Below are 16,232 nucleotides of genomic sequence, written 5' to 3'. Positions count from 1 at the left end.
TATCTATCAATAAGTGAATCTAAAAATCAAGTGAATAAAAAATCTTATGAACAGAATAAACTGGTGAATATAATAGAATCAGGGGCATAGAAAGGGAATGGACTGACAATTCTCGGGGGGAAAGAGGTGTGGGAGGTGTGGGAAGAGACTGGACAAAAATCGTACACCTATGGATGAGGACAGGGGTAAGGGCAGAGGGTGGGGTGGGAACCAGGTGGAGGGGAGCTATGGGGGGAAAAAAGAGGAACAATTGTAATAATCTGAACAATAAAGACTAAAAAAAAACCAGTATGGAGTTTTCTCAAAATGTTAAAAAAATGGAACCACCCTATGAACCAGCAATCCCACTTTATTTAACAAATTTCAAAAATGATCTTAAAGACATATTTCCACTCTCATATTCATATCAGCATTGTTCCTAACAACCAAGAGGTAGAAGCAATCCAAATGTCCACTGATGACGAATTTTAAAATGTTGTACATACATACAACGAAGTGTCGTTCACCCTTAAAAAAGGAAGGGAATGTCACAATATGAATGAACCTGGAGGACATTACCTTGAGTACCATAAGCTCATCACAAAAAGACAAATACCTATAATGAAGATTCTACCGTAGTCGCATTCCTGGAAGCAGAAAGTGGGACGGTAGTTACCCGGGGCAGGAGCGAGGGGTGGAAAGAGTTGTTGTTTAATGGGAACAGTTAGTGTTGCAAGATGAGACAGTACTGGAGATGTGAATATATTTAACACTAATGAACTGTACACTTAAAAATGGTTAAGATGAGTAGTTTTATTTTTTTAACCGTAATTTTTTAAAAATTAGGTTTAAAAAACTTCGTTTCATTAAGCATTACTCCAGAAATGTCATAAGCCTCTTCCGACACAAGAGGCTCCTAGGGGAGTAAGGACAGAAAACTAACCGGGTGCTCGGTACCTACGCCTGTGCCTTTTCCTTCGCTGCACGGGAAAGCAGGCAGGCCCGCCTCCCCAATGCCCTTGGGAAGAGGAGCCGCCTCCAGCCCAGTGGCTCTCACTTCGCCATGAGTCCAGGCACCCTAAGATGGGCAGCGGCGCCCACAGCTGCAGGTTGCACCACACTTGGATACACTTTAGGTGAACCCAGAACATGCGGAACAAATTAAGGCAAACTCAGGGTTCCTGGCAGAAAAGGCTGGGCAGCTTCTTACTGGTGGAAGGGACCCACAAACTCAAGACCCCCTTTCTGAGATGTAAGGAGAAGGGCCATTTATTAGTGAGAGTTTTAAATTCTCAGAAAACAAAGGGGGAGAGAACGAACAGAGGGGCCAGGGGCCAGGGGCCAGGAGTCAGGCCTGCATGGCCAAATCCCAGCTTCCCTTCTTAATTTCCTCCAGCAGATTCAAAATTAAGTGGAATCAATTCTCAGTTTATTGTGAGTCTTCTTTATTTACAGTGTAAGTCTTTAAAAGGTCAAAGCAGTTTTATCTCTTAAATAACATGTCAATCATATAAAACAACTGGAACCAAAGTAGCGAAATATATACAATATAATACATTAGGTATTTTCAGTATTGTTCATTGAATTTTCATACTAAGTTAAAAGAGGCTATTATGATTTACAATATCATTTCTCTAGTTAAAATTAAACCTGTCCAAAGACAGAATGTACATTTTTTATAAAACCAGCACAGAAGCATTAATAAAAATGCTCGATTGTAATTTTAATTTTTTTATAATACACTGCACCCGTGTTACAAAAACAAACAAAAAAAGGCATTGCACTAGATGCTTTGAATACTGCCTAAGTCAGTATGTTAACACTTGAGGAGTAATGAATGGCCAATCTGTTTCATCAACAGGCTCATTCACAATAGCTTCCACTCTATTAACTAAGCAGACTTTCTACAGATAGATTCCTTTCCTTGGCAGTTATAACAAGGCCACTGCTAGTGGGTAAAACGCCAAGGAGAAACTGATGCCACAAAAAACCAACACAACCCTATTATTTACACTCTCCAATGAAAGCTAAAGTTAGAAAGCCACTCTCTGCTGGACCAAGGGAAAAAATTATAAGCAGGACATTTTATAGAAAAATTTTAATATCTATAAGTTTAAAATACTCAATAAATTGTAAAAGGGCTTGTAATAGCTATTTTTCTTAGGCTTGGGTAAGAAAAAAGTAAATCCTTTTTCATTTTTAATAAAGTTTTGATGGCATCAAAAGGCTTCAAATTTATAAATAAGATTTTTATATAATGCAACGTTTCCTTTTCTTGTGCTACTATCAATTATTTCCAGGATTCATATTTAATTCTAAGGAAGAAAGTATTAAGATTTCTTCCATATTCTTAACTTTTCAGCATCAATATTCTCCAGGCCTCAAAAGTGAATTCAAGGGAGGTAAAGTCATCCAGTGCTTAACACTGAGCAGCACAGTATTTCAAACACCTTAGACATTGGGTGGCCTACACCGGAGCAGCAACAAATTAAAGTTTGTATTTGCCCTTCATTAGGACAGTTTTACAAGGACAGCAAGTATTGCTTCAGATTATATTGGAATTTTTTAGCCAAAGAATTACCTAAGAGGCAGCAGTACTTTTTAAAAAATAGTTCTTAAAGTCATGGATGAGGAAAACATAATCAGCAAGACACATAATTACTGTCAGGAGCTGTTCCAGTGGAAGCTCCAAGGTACACATGTGGTACTGAGACCAAAACAAAGAAACAACACCATCACGGGTGTTCATGACTGGGGGTGCAGGAAATGGACAGGACAGATAACCCAAGGCATCCTGACAGAAAAAATAAACAGAGTCAAAACAGTGATTCCATTCAAAATGGGATGTAAAATCCACTGCTCCTGGACAGGTACGTTGAAGTTCCCCTAGGTGTCACTCCTGTACCTACTATACTAGTCTTTGATACGGAAACTAAAATTACCAGTGTTTGCATGTTTTCAAAAGGCAAGGCACACCACGTGTGGTTTTTTAAATGCTTATCATCAGATCAGTCATAAGTCCTTGGTCAACTTGTTTCTAGTTCAAAACAAACCATGTTTTTAATAAGCACCATACACCAAACCAATGCTTTCATTCTCTAAAGCAACTTTTCCAAAATGTTCCCATTTCCTGTCTGTAGTCTCTAACTGCAATGTGTCCAGCTTTCTTTGTCTTCCTATGTGAAGGTACAAGAGAAGTGTGCTGTTACAGGAAGCCTGAAGAGTAGAACTCTCACAACTTTATAAATCCCCCAAATTATCCTTATTATGCAAAGAAGACAAGAGGAAATATTCAGGTTACGTTGTTATTATTATTATGGTTAGTACTTCGGATCACTTTTTAAACAACCTATTAAACAAGAAATTCCTAAGAATACTTTAACATTTCTTGAGAGTCAGAACTATCCTAGAAACCAGTGTAGAAAAAGCTAGGAAACAGGCACGTCCACCCTGGATATTTCTTTTCTTTCTTTCTTTTTTTTAAATATATCTTTATTGATTTCAGAGGGGAAGGGAGAGGGAGTGAGAGAAACATCAATGATGAGAGAGAATCATTGATCAGCTGCCTCCTGCACACTCCCAACTGGGGATGGAGCCCTCAACTCGGGCATGTTCCCTTGACTGGAATTGAACCAGGGACCCTTTAGTCTGCAGGCCGACACTCTATCCACTCAGCCAAACCGGCTAGGGCCACCCTGGCTGTTTCTTAGATAGATGTCACTTAAATTGCTGGTTATATTGAAATAGACACTTTACCTCTACAAAAAAATGATCAAGTGCTTCCCTTTCACCCAATTTCTTGGATTGGGCCTAAAATATTTTTTACATTTAAAAAACTCCTTCATTAACCATTTGCCCTTTGGGGATCTAGTCATTATAGACTCAGTTACTAATGCTGTCCTTGAAAGTTAAGAGAAAAAAACCTAGAATATGAGCATGTGCAAGTAAGTGCTGTTTAACATATTAACTGCACAAAAGTTGTAAACAAACTTGAAAAACAGCTCCAGAAAAAAGGCTTAAAGTTAATAGCAGCGGCCTCTTGCCATCCACAGAGAAGTAAAGACAGAACCTGAGAAACATCAAACACACTGGAAAGATACAGAGCAGGGCAGGATTCCTGATTTAAGTCACATTCCTCTGTAAAACAAGAACAGACTGGGTCCAGCTATTTAACTGGCCATTCATAGAATTAATTCACTTTTTTTTTTAAGTCTCAAAAATTCTGATACTAGGCAACATTAAATTACATAAGAAACAAACAAACAAACAAACAAACAAAATCTCACCAGCTCTACAAATGCTTTTTAAGTGAAGAATATATCAAATGTGATGCCCAGAGAGTCACAGTCTACGAGACATTGTTTTCTTAGCAGGACTGTTAGCAAATCCGACAACCTCTTTTTCACCCTAGCTCCTCATCTCTAACCATGTATTGTCCTTAGCCCTTGGAAATGTGTCTATACTTTAGCTTAAGTGAAAAAAATGTCCATGCAACTTTTCAGTCCATGGATAGCCAATTTGTAGACATCAAAAACCAAAATGCAAATCCACGGAATTTTAGCCCTCAGTTACAGATGGCCTGCACAGACGCAGAACTGAAAGGCCTTGGCAAATAGTGGTGAATGTGACAAAGAAGTAAAATGTAGCTTATTTGTGGTCCTTTGCTCCAGCCCCCGTTCCTTCATGGTCCACTTCAAAATAAGTGTTTCATTTCAGCAGTTCAGACCTAAACCTGTCCAGTGGTCCGGTACCATCAGGAAATACTTGTCCATTGCTTCACAAAATCTAGTCCTGTACAGCTCTGGAGAGACCACAGTTGGCATTTTACCTAAAATTATGAAAGAGAAAAGGGAAAAGAAAACTGTCACATAAGTGATCAGGAATCTCACTTCAAAAACGGTCCTTTCATGTAAACTGCCATAAGACGCATACCCCCCAGCAGTCTGAGCCACGACATAGGACAGGTCCTTCTTGGTAGGAGTTTCTATTTTAAAAGATGAGCTCTTGCCTAGAGAGATGTACAAAGCACAAAGGGGCCAGCAGTGCTCATAGATCTTAGACTATTTCAAGTGTTAAATTCAAAAAACCTTATTCAGAACCTCTGGCCCCCCCCCCCCCCCTTTTTTAACTTTCTATTTTGAGAACCTCTGGCAATTTAACACAAATTAAAACTCAATATTTACTAACCTACAACTCCTTCTATTATTTAATCATTTTGGAAATTATGAGAAAGTCAGAGATAAGCACTAATTTTTTTGGAATTAAAAAAGTATCCATTTTTTAAAATGTTAACTGATAAGGAAAGCATGAGAATAGTTTAAAGAGAAAACAAGACAACTGCTCACCTTGTCCTCCTAAAATTCCTGTTGATTTCACAACCATCTCAAGCTTTTTGTCCCATGTAAATGTTCGAATATAATCTGTTGCAGAAAGAAAAATCAGCAATAAAGTTATATCAATAAATATAAGCAAAGAACACTAGTAATTACTATTACTTCTACAATAGTTAACGTTTACTGAGTGCTGACTGTATGTGATGTGCCCACAATATGCCAGGTACTCTCCTAAGGATTTTCCCCCATATTATCCATTTTATCGTCACAACCACAAGGCCTTCATTTATAAGTGACTTTTTGGCCTTGGCCCGCATGCACAGTGGTTAGAGCAGCCGTGGGCAAACTACGGCCCGCGGGCCGAATCCGGCCCGTTCTATCCGGCCTGCAGAGCGGAAAGAGTGGAGGGTTCTCTTGCTCTCCCCTCCGCTCCTTTACTTTGAATTTATATTAGTTCACACAAACACTCAATCCATGCTTTTGTTCCGGCCCTCTGGTCCAGTTTAAGAACCCATTGTGACCCTCGAGTCAAAAAGTTTGCCCACCCCTGGGAGAGTAGGTCCATGCACCAAAGGGTCATGTGTTCGATTCCCGGTCAAGGTTGCATACCTGAATTGCAGGTTCAATCCAGTTGAGGTGCAGGCGGAAGGCAACCAATCAGTGTCTCTCCCACATTGATCTATCTCTCTCCACCCCACCTCACTCCCTCTCTTTCACTCTCTATAACAATCAATTGAATAAATATCTTTGGGTGAGGATTAACAAAAAATAAAAATAAATGACTTTTTGAATACAGATATTTTGGGTAAAGATAATAAAAATGGAAATGAGGGAATTGAATAGAGGTACTATTTATATCCTAGAATTTAAAATCTATTATTCTGAAATTTTTAAATGAAACTTGATAAAAATATTCAATAAACTATTAGTAGACCAGGTTCAGTATAATCTTCAAATTTGATTCTGGTTTCAATCATGAACCGTAAGTGAGGTATGCTTATTGACTTACCTATAATTCCAACAACCAGCTCATTGCTGGTGTCATCTCGCCCAACCAGCAAAGAATAATCTATAATGAGGTGGCTAGAAAGGAAGTGGGAGTCACTGCGGATCGAGGCTCTCAGCACAGCTTTGGAATGAGAGCGGATATACAGAGGGTTGTCTCGAACCATCTTCAAAAGATTCTCATCCAGCAGCACTACATCACAACTCTCCTTCCCCGTATCAGTTTTCACATTTCTATTCCTAAGTGAACCCTTTAAATCAAAAACCTGGCAGAAAGAAAATTCAGTCACATAAGAGTTGCTACAAATGATTAATGTCATTAAAGTAAAAAGCTAGAAAGGCTTCCCTATAGCCACTGCCATTATATACACTTTTACATTTAATTTAAAAACTTAACCTATGTCATTAAATGCATGCATTATAACTGCATAATACATAAAATACATGTGATATAATTACATCATATGAAATTAATACCAAGTACTCAGTTACTGAAACATTTCAAAAATAACTGACCCAATTAATCAACTCTAACATCAATAAGTAACTCCAAAAATACATCACTGGACTGAAAGGCAGTTTAGAAACCAGATGCAAATAGTCTTAGGAAACTTAAAAGTTTTGATTCCAAAACTTTATGTGATTACTTATGACAATAGAGAAGCAACAGCCCATCTTGAGGAATTTTGGGGTGGTGGCAAAGGTCAGGGGCTTGGGGACTAGACCAGTGCGGCCTGAAGTGTACTGGACAGACCACTGCTGGTAGGTTGTTCCTGGCTAGAGGTGATGTAATGTGTATCAGTTACATCAGGAAGCATAGTTCAGTTCAGCAGCTGTTTTTCTCATGTCATAGCAACACATTCTCAATGAAGAAAGCAGTGCATAGAATTGCATTCCAGTACAAGCTCCATATCTCATCACAGACTGGAAACAGTTTAAAGACCAGCACTTTGAAGAGTACTTACTGTTCTGGAATGGAGACCAACCTGGTTCTAGAAACATCTGTGACTGCCATAAAGTACTTCATTTCTGTGGGCCTCCGTTTCTTCACGGTTAAAACTGAAATGGCAGAAGTACATCTGCCTTCTAATTCTATAATTCTGTGTTTCTAGGACACTGGAGACGCTAAATTTTAGGACTAGTCTACAATATTCCTCTTTATTCTTCCCTTATAGGGTTCAACAAACCCAAAGTTAAATTTGACCTAGCAACCGAATTCTAACATGTACTATCCAACAAGATGTTATTCTCTGATTCATTATATTCACAAACCAGAAAAACAAAGGGTTCCAGTAGCTAAATGCTTTGCATAGTCCAACATCCTTACCTGTGCCATCTTTCTCCCATAGAAAAGATTTTCCATGACAAGGAGATCTAACTTCTTCTCAGTGTTGTTCTGAGAATTCTTATAACCAATTCTGTAAACTCCAAGAATTTTGGCTAATGCAGTGGGCCTCTAATCAAGAAAAAATGAGAGTAAATTCTTATCAAAAAGGATTATTTGTAAACTTAATACCAATATCTGGATTTTTCATGTTATATCCAAATACGATCTTTTCTTAATATGAACAGTCTGAGGGCCTTGAAAAAACTTGAATCTCAGGATCAAGTAAAGCAGCAATGCCAATGAAAATATTAGATCCTCCACATCTTCCCAAGGGATAATCCTCCACAAATGTTCAAATCCACAAGTTTTATTACGACACTGAATTCCCCCGTGACTGCCATAAACCATAAAAGGGAAGAAGAGCCACGTGACTCCGCCACACTTTTTCCAGCAGGGTCACTCCTCAACGACAATGGACAAACCTGGCCACAGCCTCTCTTTCTGCCTAAGGACCCCATGGCCTCATTTTTCAACACGCTTCAAATTCCTGTCTCAGCAAAATTACAAATTACTAAATGTTCAGCTATTTTCATCCAGTCTTCATGTTTTTAATTAACATATATATACTAATTAAATGCAACCTGCTTGAGATCTCTTGGTTCCTCAGTGGCAAGGTAGGAGGAGTTTGAAATCACTGCTATCCCATCTCTGCAGCACACCAGAGAGCCAGCATGTCCTGTCCACATCTTACCACAGAGACACTCTCATCAGGACTAGCTCTGAGGATGTAAAAGGCCCAGTAGACTCTAGTTACGGACCGAGGTTTGGGATGTCTACCTTTTGTTGAACAGCATTTGTAATATAACTGAAGTAGTGCGGTGCGAAGTCAAGGAAAGACTGCACTTCCAGACGAGGCATTTGCTTCAAAATGAATCTATCATCTAAAAGGCAGAAATCTCATGGTTAGTCAATCACCATTATTCACTGAGGTGGTCTACAAGAAATCATTCCAGAGACCCCAAATGACTTACTTGCTTCCTGTTTTTAAGAGATGCTTTCTGATGTCACAGAGAAAATCCTCATCAGAACACAGTTCTCAAGTAACTGAAGGGTGGGAAGGGCTTCTTATGTAGTCAAGAAGCCTCTTTTGAAAGTACCACCCTTAAATTCATAGGTGATCTACTTTTTAATAAAATTTTAATAAAATTTTATAAATGTTTTCCTTTGTTAGCAATCCAGTAAGTAATAGTTATAAAAGCTCTTATCAAGCCATCTGACTGAGTTATCTCCAGTGATTTTGCTCAGTGGGTGTGGAGTATGGAATGTGAAGTACAAATGGTCATGGCCTTCTGTAAGCCTTGGTGAGTGAGGACCTTGGCCTTCCCATTCTCAGGTTAAATGTTTCTATTTTTATCTTTCTCTCATCAGTGCTGAGAGATAAAAATCCTTTTTAATTTTAAGAAATTTTTATTTATTTTTATTTTTAAAATAAGTTAATTTAGTATTTCCCATTACCATTTATCCCCTCTATGCCCTTAGATAGAGAAAGGGAGAAAGAGAGAGAAACACCGATGTGAGTAAAACATCAATCAGTTGCCTCCTGCATGCCCCATAACGGAGATCCAGCCCAAAACCTGGGCATGTGGCCTGACCGGGAATCAAACCAGTGACTTTTCAGTGCACAGGACAGTGCCCAACCAACTGAGCAACACAGGCCAGGGCTGAGGTACTCTTTTGAATTTTCTGGAAGTGCTCTGTTATTTGCATTTGGAAAACTCAGGACTAGAGAGAATTTAGTAAGAACTTGATCAATGTTTGTTTTTAATTACACACCCTATATATGTATATTCTTTTAAATATTTTCTGACACAGCATAAAGTATAAACAGAAAACTCTGTTTGCCAACTGACATTATCATACTATCTCAGTTCAAGCCATTCATGAATTACCTGAGGGAAAGAGGGACACCACTGAAATAACTAAAAGACTCACCTTCAGTCGCATAGAAGGCAGCCCCCGATTTGCCTCCACGGGCCTGCCAGGGCGACGAGTGCGAAAGGGATCGAATGAAATCTTCCTCACTGCTGCCCAAAATCACTTCCCGCATCTTATGAAATTCTCCCGCATAGTAGAGCCGACAATAAAACTTGGCATTAGCATCGGAAAATTCTATAAACAGAAGTGTTAAAAAAAGCTTTTATGAATCAAAAATCTCTTTTCCCTCTTGCTCAATTCCACACCTCCCACCAAACACAGCCATTTAATTTTCTCCCCGACAGCGTTTTATCTCATACTTACGGAGCTCCACATGAGGATTTGTGAGTTGTTTCTTTTGTGTGTCTCCTCCATCTACTTCATCTGAAAGGTTTAATATCATTAGTCAAGCCAAAATTGTAGTTACCACTTCATTTTGCCTCTTCTTTCTCCCCTGACATAACAATAAAAACTGACCCTCTTTATCCTAGCCAAGTCACTCTCATGCAAGCACTGTATACAATTTTTATTGTAAGGTATTACAATAATAGTTTACAATAAAAATGTGTGTACCTTTTGCAAGATCAATTTTCAAACTAAAAAAATAGAGAATTTAGGGTAAAGAATAATTTTGCTTATACTTAAGTGATTCCAATAATAGCAATATACTAACTCAGCTCTTACATCAAGATTTTCTATTCAGAGATATGACCAGTTTCCCCCATGTGTGGAATAATACTTCCCCAATAGTTTGTGATTCTTTCTATATCAAATACTAAGATATTTATAAAATACATAAAATATACTAGTGTCTTCTTCAGAGCTACTTTTGTTTTATATTTGACTGATATGTGTGGCAAACCTACTGCCAGATCCACTTTAATTACTGTAGATTTGGAATATTTTTAACACCTAGAATAAGTCATCCTTGAAGTTTCATATTTCAAAAGCACCAAAGCCCTCCAAGGATTATAGCTCAATAGCAGCCTATAAAATACTAAACAGGTAACTTAAAATAATAATGAAGATTTATCATGCAGTTGCTATTTTTTAAATAAACTACTAATTCATGATCTAATCTACTGCCAATCTATTTGAGCCAGGTGTTAAGTATTTTACTCAGTCACAATTATTCAATTTGCCAACACATACATAAGAACAGCCAGACAGCAAGTAACTGAATGGGTGTGCTTATGTTCCAATACAACTTCAGTTACAAAAACATGTCAACAAAGGCTGCTGACTCCTGGTCTAACTCCAGACTCAAACACAATCGGTAGACATATTTTCTAACTATCAAAATGAAGGTGGACAGCAATAGCCTCAACCGAGCAGGGACTGGAAAAGGAGGCATCTGAGGGATTAGCGGAAGAAAACGATTTGGATATACACTGTGAGTTGCATGTGTAATATCATGTAAACCTTGGGAGACACTGATTGCTTTTTTGCCACTTTACAGGTGGGGAAGGGAGGATTTCTAACTCTACCCCCATAAGTGATTGCAATGACATCTGAAACCAGTGGACTCTCCAAGCGCCGTGCTCTTCCACTCTACCACAGTGAGGGTGAGGAGTGAGGGGCCCTGGTCTCAGCAGTAAGAATCATCTACTTACGGCTCTAAAGAACGTAAGCAACTAAACTAAGTAAATCAAAGCCTAGAGTAAGCATGCTCGGTCTCCCTTTAACACACCTGGAGGCTCGATGCCTTGATTCTCTGTCCCCTCCTTGCCCGTCTGCCCGACCTGGTAGTAAGCGCTATCTGCCCCACGTAAGGTCTCTCTCTTCTGGGAGGAGAGATCAGGGCTTTTCCCTGCCGTCCCTCGGAAGAAGGACAACATTCCAGAAGCCTTTTTGGCTAAAAATAAGAGGCAACATATTAAGTACTGGTCACTACAGGTGGAAAAATTAAAATTTTCAACTCATTTATTTATTTGCAGTAACCATTTTCTAAGGATAATAAATATTAGTAATACCGATACTTTCATTTGTATAGATTATTATTCCACAGTTTTTATGTGTTTGACTGGGGGGGGGGGGTGGGCAGTCAAGCACTCTTATTAACAGAAACAGAAAAAGAACAATGGTCATATAGCTATGTATCAAAATGTGAGAAATTCTAATAAAACCTTTGAGAAAATATATTTCCAAGGCAGTCATAACATCTTAAGTAACAAGATTAAGTTAGGGCTGAATTCTTATAGCACTACAATTAAAACTGATTCAACACAACACTATGAGCTATGAGAATTCAAAGTTAAAGTTAACATCATTATATCATTTGTGTTCTTACATTTTAACACAACAAAATATAAGAGTTTGTTTTTAACGTTTTTCAGAGAGTAGGTAATATAGGATGGCCAAAAATATTACTAAAGTTTGCTCTATAATTTTATTCTTAGTTTTGAGCTTAATACATATGATCTATGAGTTTAGTATGTATGATTTTAATCTTGGACATTTACAATCTACAAAATCCTTATCCAATGTTAATCATAAAGTGCTTAGGATGTTAGAAATCAGAATGGCCTCCTTTATATCTAAGCCTACCTTGCTCCTTGCTAAATGAACTTCAATTCAAGGAGGGGAGTTGGGGCAGCCATGTGAACAGCCCCAGGAGATGAGTGATTTGTATAAGCCGACTAAGACAATGCACATCACTTTCTCAGTCTCCTTTGCAGGGAGGGGTGGCCATGTGAAGCAGTCCTAGCTAATGAACCTGAAAGGGAGGTCTCTGCTTTCCTAGTAAAAGGGAACAGCCGCAGCTTATACCTCCCTTCTTTCTGCCTCAAATATAGACGTTAAGTGGAACATTTCCAACCATGAGTAAAACTTGAGAGAACTGTAGAAAAACTAACTACCCCTATGCTGTCATGACAATGCTGACTTGCTGAACCACTGCCAGCAACTGCCTACCTGCAGACGTGATTTTAGAAAAATAAACTGTCATTTGTTTAAACCCCAATCGCCATGAGTTTTCTGTTACCTGTAGTGGATACATACCTAACTGACAAAGACCCAAGTTCAAATTCCAGTTCTCCACTAGCTATATAGTAATCTTGAACAAATTGCTTAATTTAATTTAAACTTTCTTTTGGGAAAATGGGGATATGGTAAATAACTCGTATTTGGTTATTGTGTGGATTAAAGGAGAGAATACCTAAGAAGTTCTTTGCACAATGCCAACAACACTATAAAACACCAAGATGTTGCTGTTAAATTTCTTAGGCTGTACACTTTAAACTGAAAGCCTAGGTGGGAAGGCAGGTGCTGCTTGCTTTCGCATAGACCTAAGAGTTTCTAGGAGTTCCAAAGTCAATAAACAAGAATCAAAGAATAGGAAAACATGGATAAAGGAGGATATACAAAAAATTCCCAGCCCATATTGTATTTCAAAGACCAGAAGTAATAAATCCTTGCCCATGATTACAAACAAAGCTAATAATAACTCCTTCTCCATTTGCAATCTTACTTGGCTGTGGTTCTGCTTCTGCTGTGCGGTTTGTCTGTCCTCCACTGCTCTCGGGTAATCTAATGGGGCTGCTGCTCTTTGGTCTGCTGTCTAAAGTACTGAAAATGAAAAAAAGGAAGAAAAGTTGGTTTTACACTATTCAGACAGAAAATAGCAAGTACTCTGATTACTGCATTAATCTATTCCCCACCTACCTCACTCACAATAGCATAACTCTGATTCATGACTTATATACACACTTGGTAGAATATGGAAAAAGAAGTCTTGAAATGTCTATTGGACTTCAGAAAAGGAAAGCAAAATATTATAACTATAAATATGCATGGAAAAATACGAGTTTTTTAATAAATTTAATAGCATAAGTTTTAATAATATTTTGCCCAAGTCCATCAGAGTTATATTAGCATCTGTAAGTCAAACAATTACAGAAAATACCAATTTCCCATTTCTCGTGCTAGTCATCATAACATATAATTCAAGTAAAATTCTGTCACATAAGTTGGAAAACCTATTCCAATAAGAATAAAAATAATGAACCTATGACAATTTCTGTCCAAATGTCAGAACTGGTTTGGGGGATATTGTTTTGTTTTAACTATTAGAATCTTTAATTATTATGGAAAGTTCACAAATATTTTAAGTTATAAAGACAAACAGTTGGTTACTAATTTCACAAGTTAATATTTTTTAAATGAAAACAAAGAGAATTAAAAATGTTAAAAGTTTAAAGCTGCAGTATACATTGAACTTCTATGGCAATCATCTGAAAACAGTATCCAAAGAAACAGTTAAGATCTTTTGCTACATTTGAATTTTGTCTTATCAGTTATTAGCTAAAATATAAGTGTGTATCCCAGAAACGTTCATACTGATAAAACTGAAGGATGAGGATTTAGAAAATGACGGTACAGCCACATTAAAACAGACTCCACGCAGTCGCAGGTCACCTGGTGGCGGGAGGCCCTTCTTCGGCACTGTTCCGCGGGCTCACTTTGGACAACTCCTCTAAGGCGTTCCGGTATTCTTTACAACTTAGGGTAGAAACAGATTGGGAAATGTTAAACATTAAGCCCTCCTTTTAAAATAAATCACAGACTTTCACATAAGCTTTGCATTATGAAAACACAATCATTGTAAGTATCCCTAATGAAACAAACACACTTAACTAACCAAAGTTATCACGTAGAAACTTCATGAAAGTCAATGTCTTCAGAGAGAATACAAAATACAACCCAACACACCAACCAGTATCAATATCCTAAAAAAAAAGACTGTGAAAACCTGCATACTAACACTTATCAAACACTTGTAGGGGCTCAAAGCTGCCTTAAAAGTATGAAGCTCCAGGGTTTAGTTAATAGAGAGGAAAGAAACTTGAGAGCGCTTTTCTAGTTAAAGGTACTGAACTTTACCCAGAAAAATTCTTATGTTGCATTGGCCGAAAAAAAATCCAACTCTTGGACTAGAAGTCTGGGACCCCTGATTTAGATGAAAGCAAATGTCAGGGACCAAGAGCTTCTTTAAGACCCATGATAACTGTGGGCACATAAATGGGTTAAGGCATAGGAAAAGTATTATTTTAAGAAACATTACCTGCTAAGTGTGGGAAGCAGGAAGGAAACGAATGAAGAGTATAAAAAAAGATACTCAGATGATAAATGGCAGATAAGTTCTAAGTATTATGTCAGTAAGTATATTGAAGGAAGGGATACAACAGTTATATACTATAAGACAGAAAATGGTTAGAGGATAGAAGGACTAGTAAATAACTTGCCTAGTATCCAGTAATACCCTGGCTGGGTAGTTCAGTTGGTTAGAACATTGTCCCAATAAGCCAAGGTTGCAGGTTAGATCCCCAGTCAGGGCACATACAAGATTAGACCAATGAATGCATAAATAAGTGGAACAAATCAATGTTTCTCTCTTTCTTTCTCCTCCCCCTCCTTCTCCCCCCTCTTCTCTCTCCCTCTCCCACCTTTCCTCTAAAATCAACAAAAAAATTTTTTTAAAAGAATCATCCTGTAATTAGTTGGGTAAAGAGTACATTTTCAGATACAATGAAAATAAGCTACCTCACCCAAAGAGTATACGCTTTTACTTTTATTTCATCTTTTGCTCTCGTCTATGTGACAGTTATCAACAGTAAGGCAATTAAAAAATATACATAAAATATAACCATAGGTGAAAAAGCCTTATGAATAATACCTGAGAGCAAAAGCAATGATGGAGCTGGGCTCCTTCTCACAGACCGCAATGGGCACCCGTTCGTGTTCATACATTAAGTAGTGTTTATCTGGATCGCTGTTCAAGATTTTCAAATACATAAGTAAGAATAAAATTAGCAAAAAATCAAATATACAATTAACACATTGCAGTAAATCTCAGGACAATCTTAACTACACACTGCATGATTATAAGAATATAATTAAGTAAAGCCAAAATGTATACAAAACTTGTATCAAAGAGCCAAAGGAGTGGGGGGGAGGGCGGGGAACAAAATATAAAAAGAGCCGAAGAAAATAAATCAACAGAAAAGTTTTGAAGGCAATTAAAAATTATCAGAATTAGTTTTCAAATCAGAGGGCTCAGAATAGTCACTCCAAAATAAGCTTTTCCACACTGCCAAGACTTTAGACCATATTTATCTCAAAAGGGTTTACAATGAACAGCAGAAGTGTAAAAGATTTTGTTCTACTATAAGCTTGCAAGAAGTCTGCTAGGAATTATGGAAACGTAATACTAGTCCAACAAGAAATAAATAACAGCGTTGCTCTCCTATCAGCATGTGGAAACTCAATGGTGTTTTAACCCTAATCTTGCTCCCCCAACTTCCCCCCTAACCCCCTACAGAAACATTCATTCATTTGTCTGAGTACTAATGTGCCAGATACACAGTATTAAGAAAAACTATTACTGAGCATCTAACTTGTGCAAGATGTTAACAGTACAGCAGTGAAAAAAATAGGGATGGTAGAGTTTATAGTATAGCAAGGTAAAGAAACAAGTAATCCTATAAAAAATATAATTACCGTCTGTGGTAAGTGCCATGAGGGAATCCTAAGTGTGTACAACAAAGAGACCTAATCTGGTTGGGGCAGGGAGCTGGGGGGAGGGCCTACTAAGGTTTTCGTGAGAAACAATGCAG

General features: G+C 37.9%; 1 protein-coding gene across 4 annotated transcripts in view; it reads right to left on the bottom strand.

The window, feature by feature from the left end:
* Positions 1-1,413: 1,413 nt before the first annotated feature.
* PIKFYVE (phosphoinositide kinase, FYVE-type zinc finger containing) overlaps positions 1,414-16,232 on the bottom strand; it is a gene marked incomplete at its 3' end in the record, with an annotated part of 77,057 nt that continues 62,238 nt past the window's right edge. For 3 of the 4 annotated variants that reach the window (XM_080668042.1, XM_080668044.1, XM_080668043.1), the window contains 11 exons: positions 15,293-15,388; positions 14,035-14,118; positions 13,088-13,185; positions 11,309-11,473; positions 9,943-10,002; positions 9,637-9,813; positions 8,482-8,585; positions 7,645-7,773; positions 6,322-6,583; positions 5,325-5,399; positions 1,414-4,807 (listed from right to left, as the gene is read on the bottom strand). In XM_080668042.1, the coding sequence (XP_080524168.1) occupies positions 4,692-4,807; positions 5,325-5,399; positions 6,322-6,583; positions 7,645-7,773; positions 8,482-8,585; positions 9,637-9,813; positions 9,943-10,002; positions 11,309-11,473; positions 13,088-13,185; positions 14,035-14,118; positions 15,293-15,388 (1,366 nt within the window). Of the gene's footprint in view, positions 4,808-5,324; positions 5,400-6,321; positions 6,584-7,282; positions 7,377-7,644; positions 7,774-8,481; positions 8,586-9,636; positions 9,814-9,942; positions 10,003-11,308; positions 11,474-13,087; positions 13,186-14,034; positions 14,119-15,292; positions 15,389-16,232 lie in introns of those variants that run through there. The other variant, XR_013960595.1, reaches the window with a different exon arrangement.

Source organism: Plecotus auritus, assembly GCF_963455305.1.
Source record: "Plecotus auritus genome assembly, chromosome: 5".
Lineage (NCBI taxonomy): Eukaryota > Metazoa > Chordata > Mammalia > Chiroptera > Vespertilionidae > Plecotus > Plecotus auritus.
Note: the sequence above shows the minus strand (reverse complement) of the source record. Positions and strands in the feature narration are given on the sequence as shown.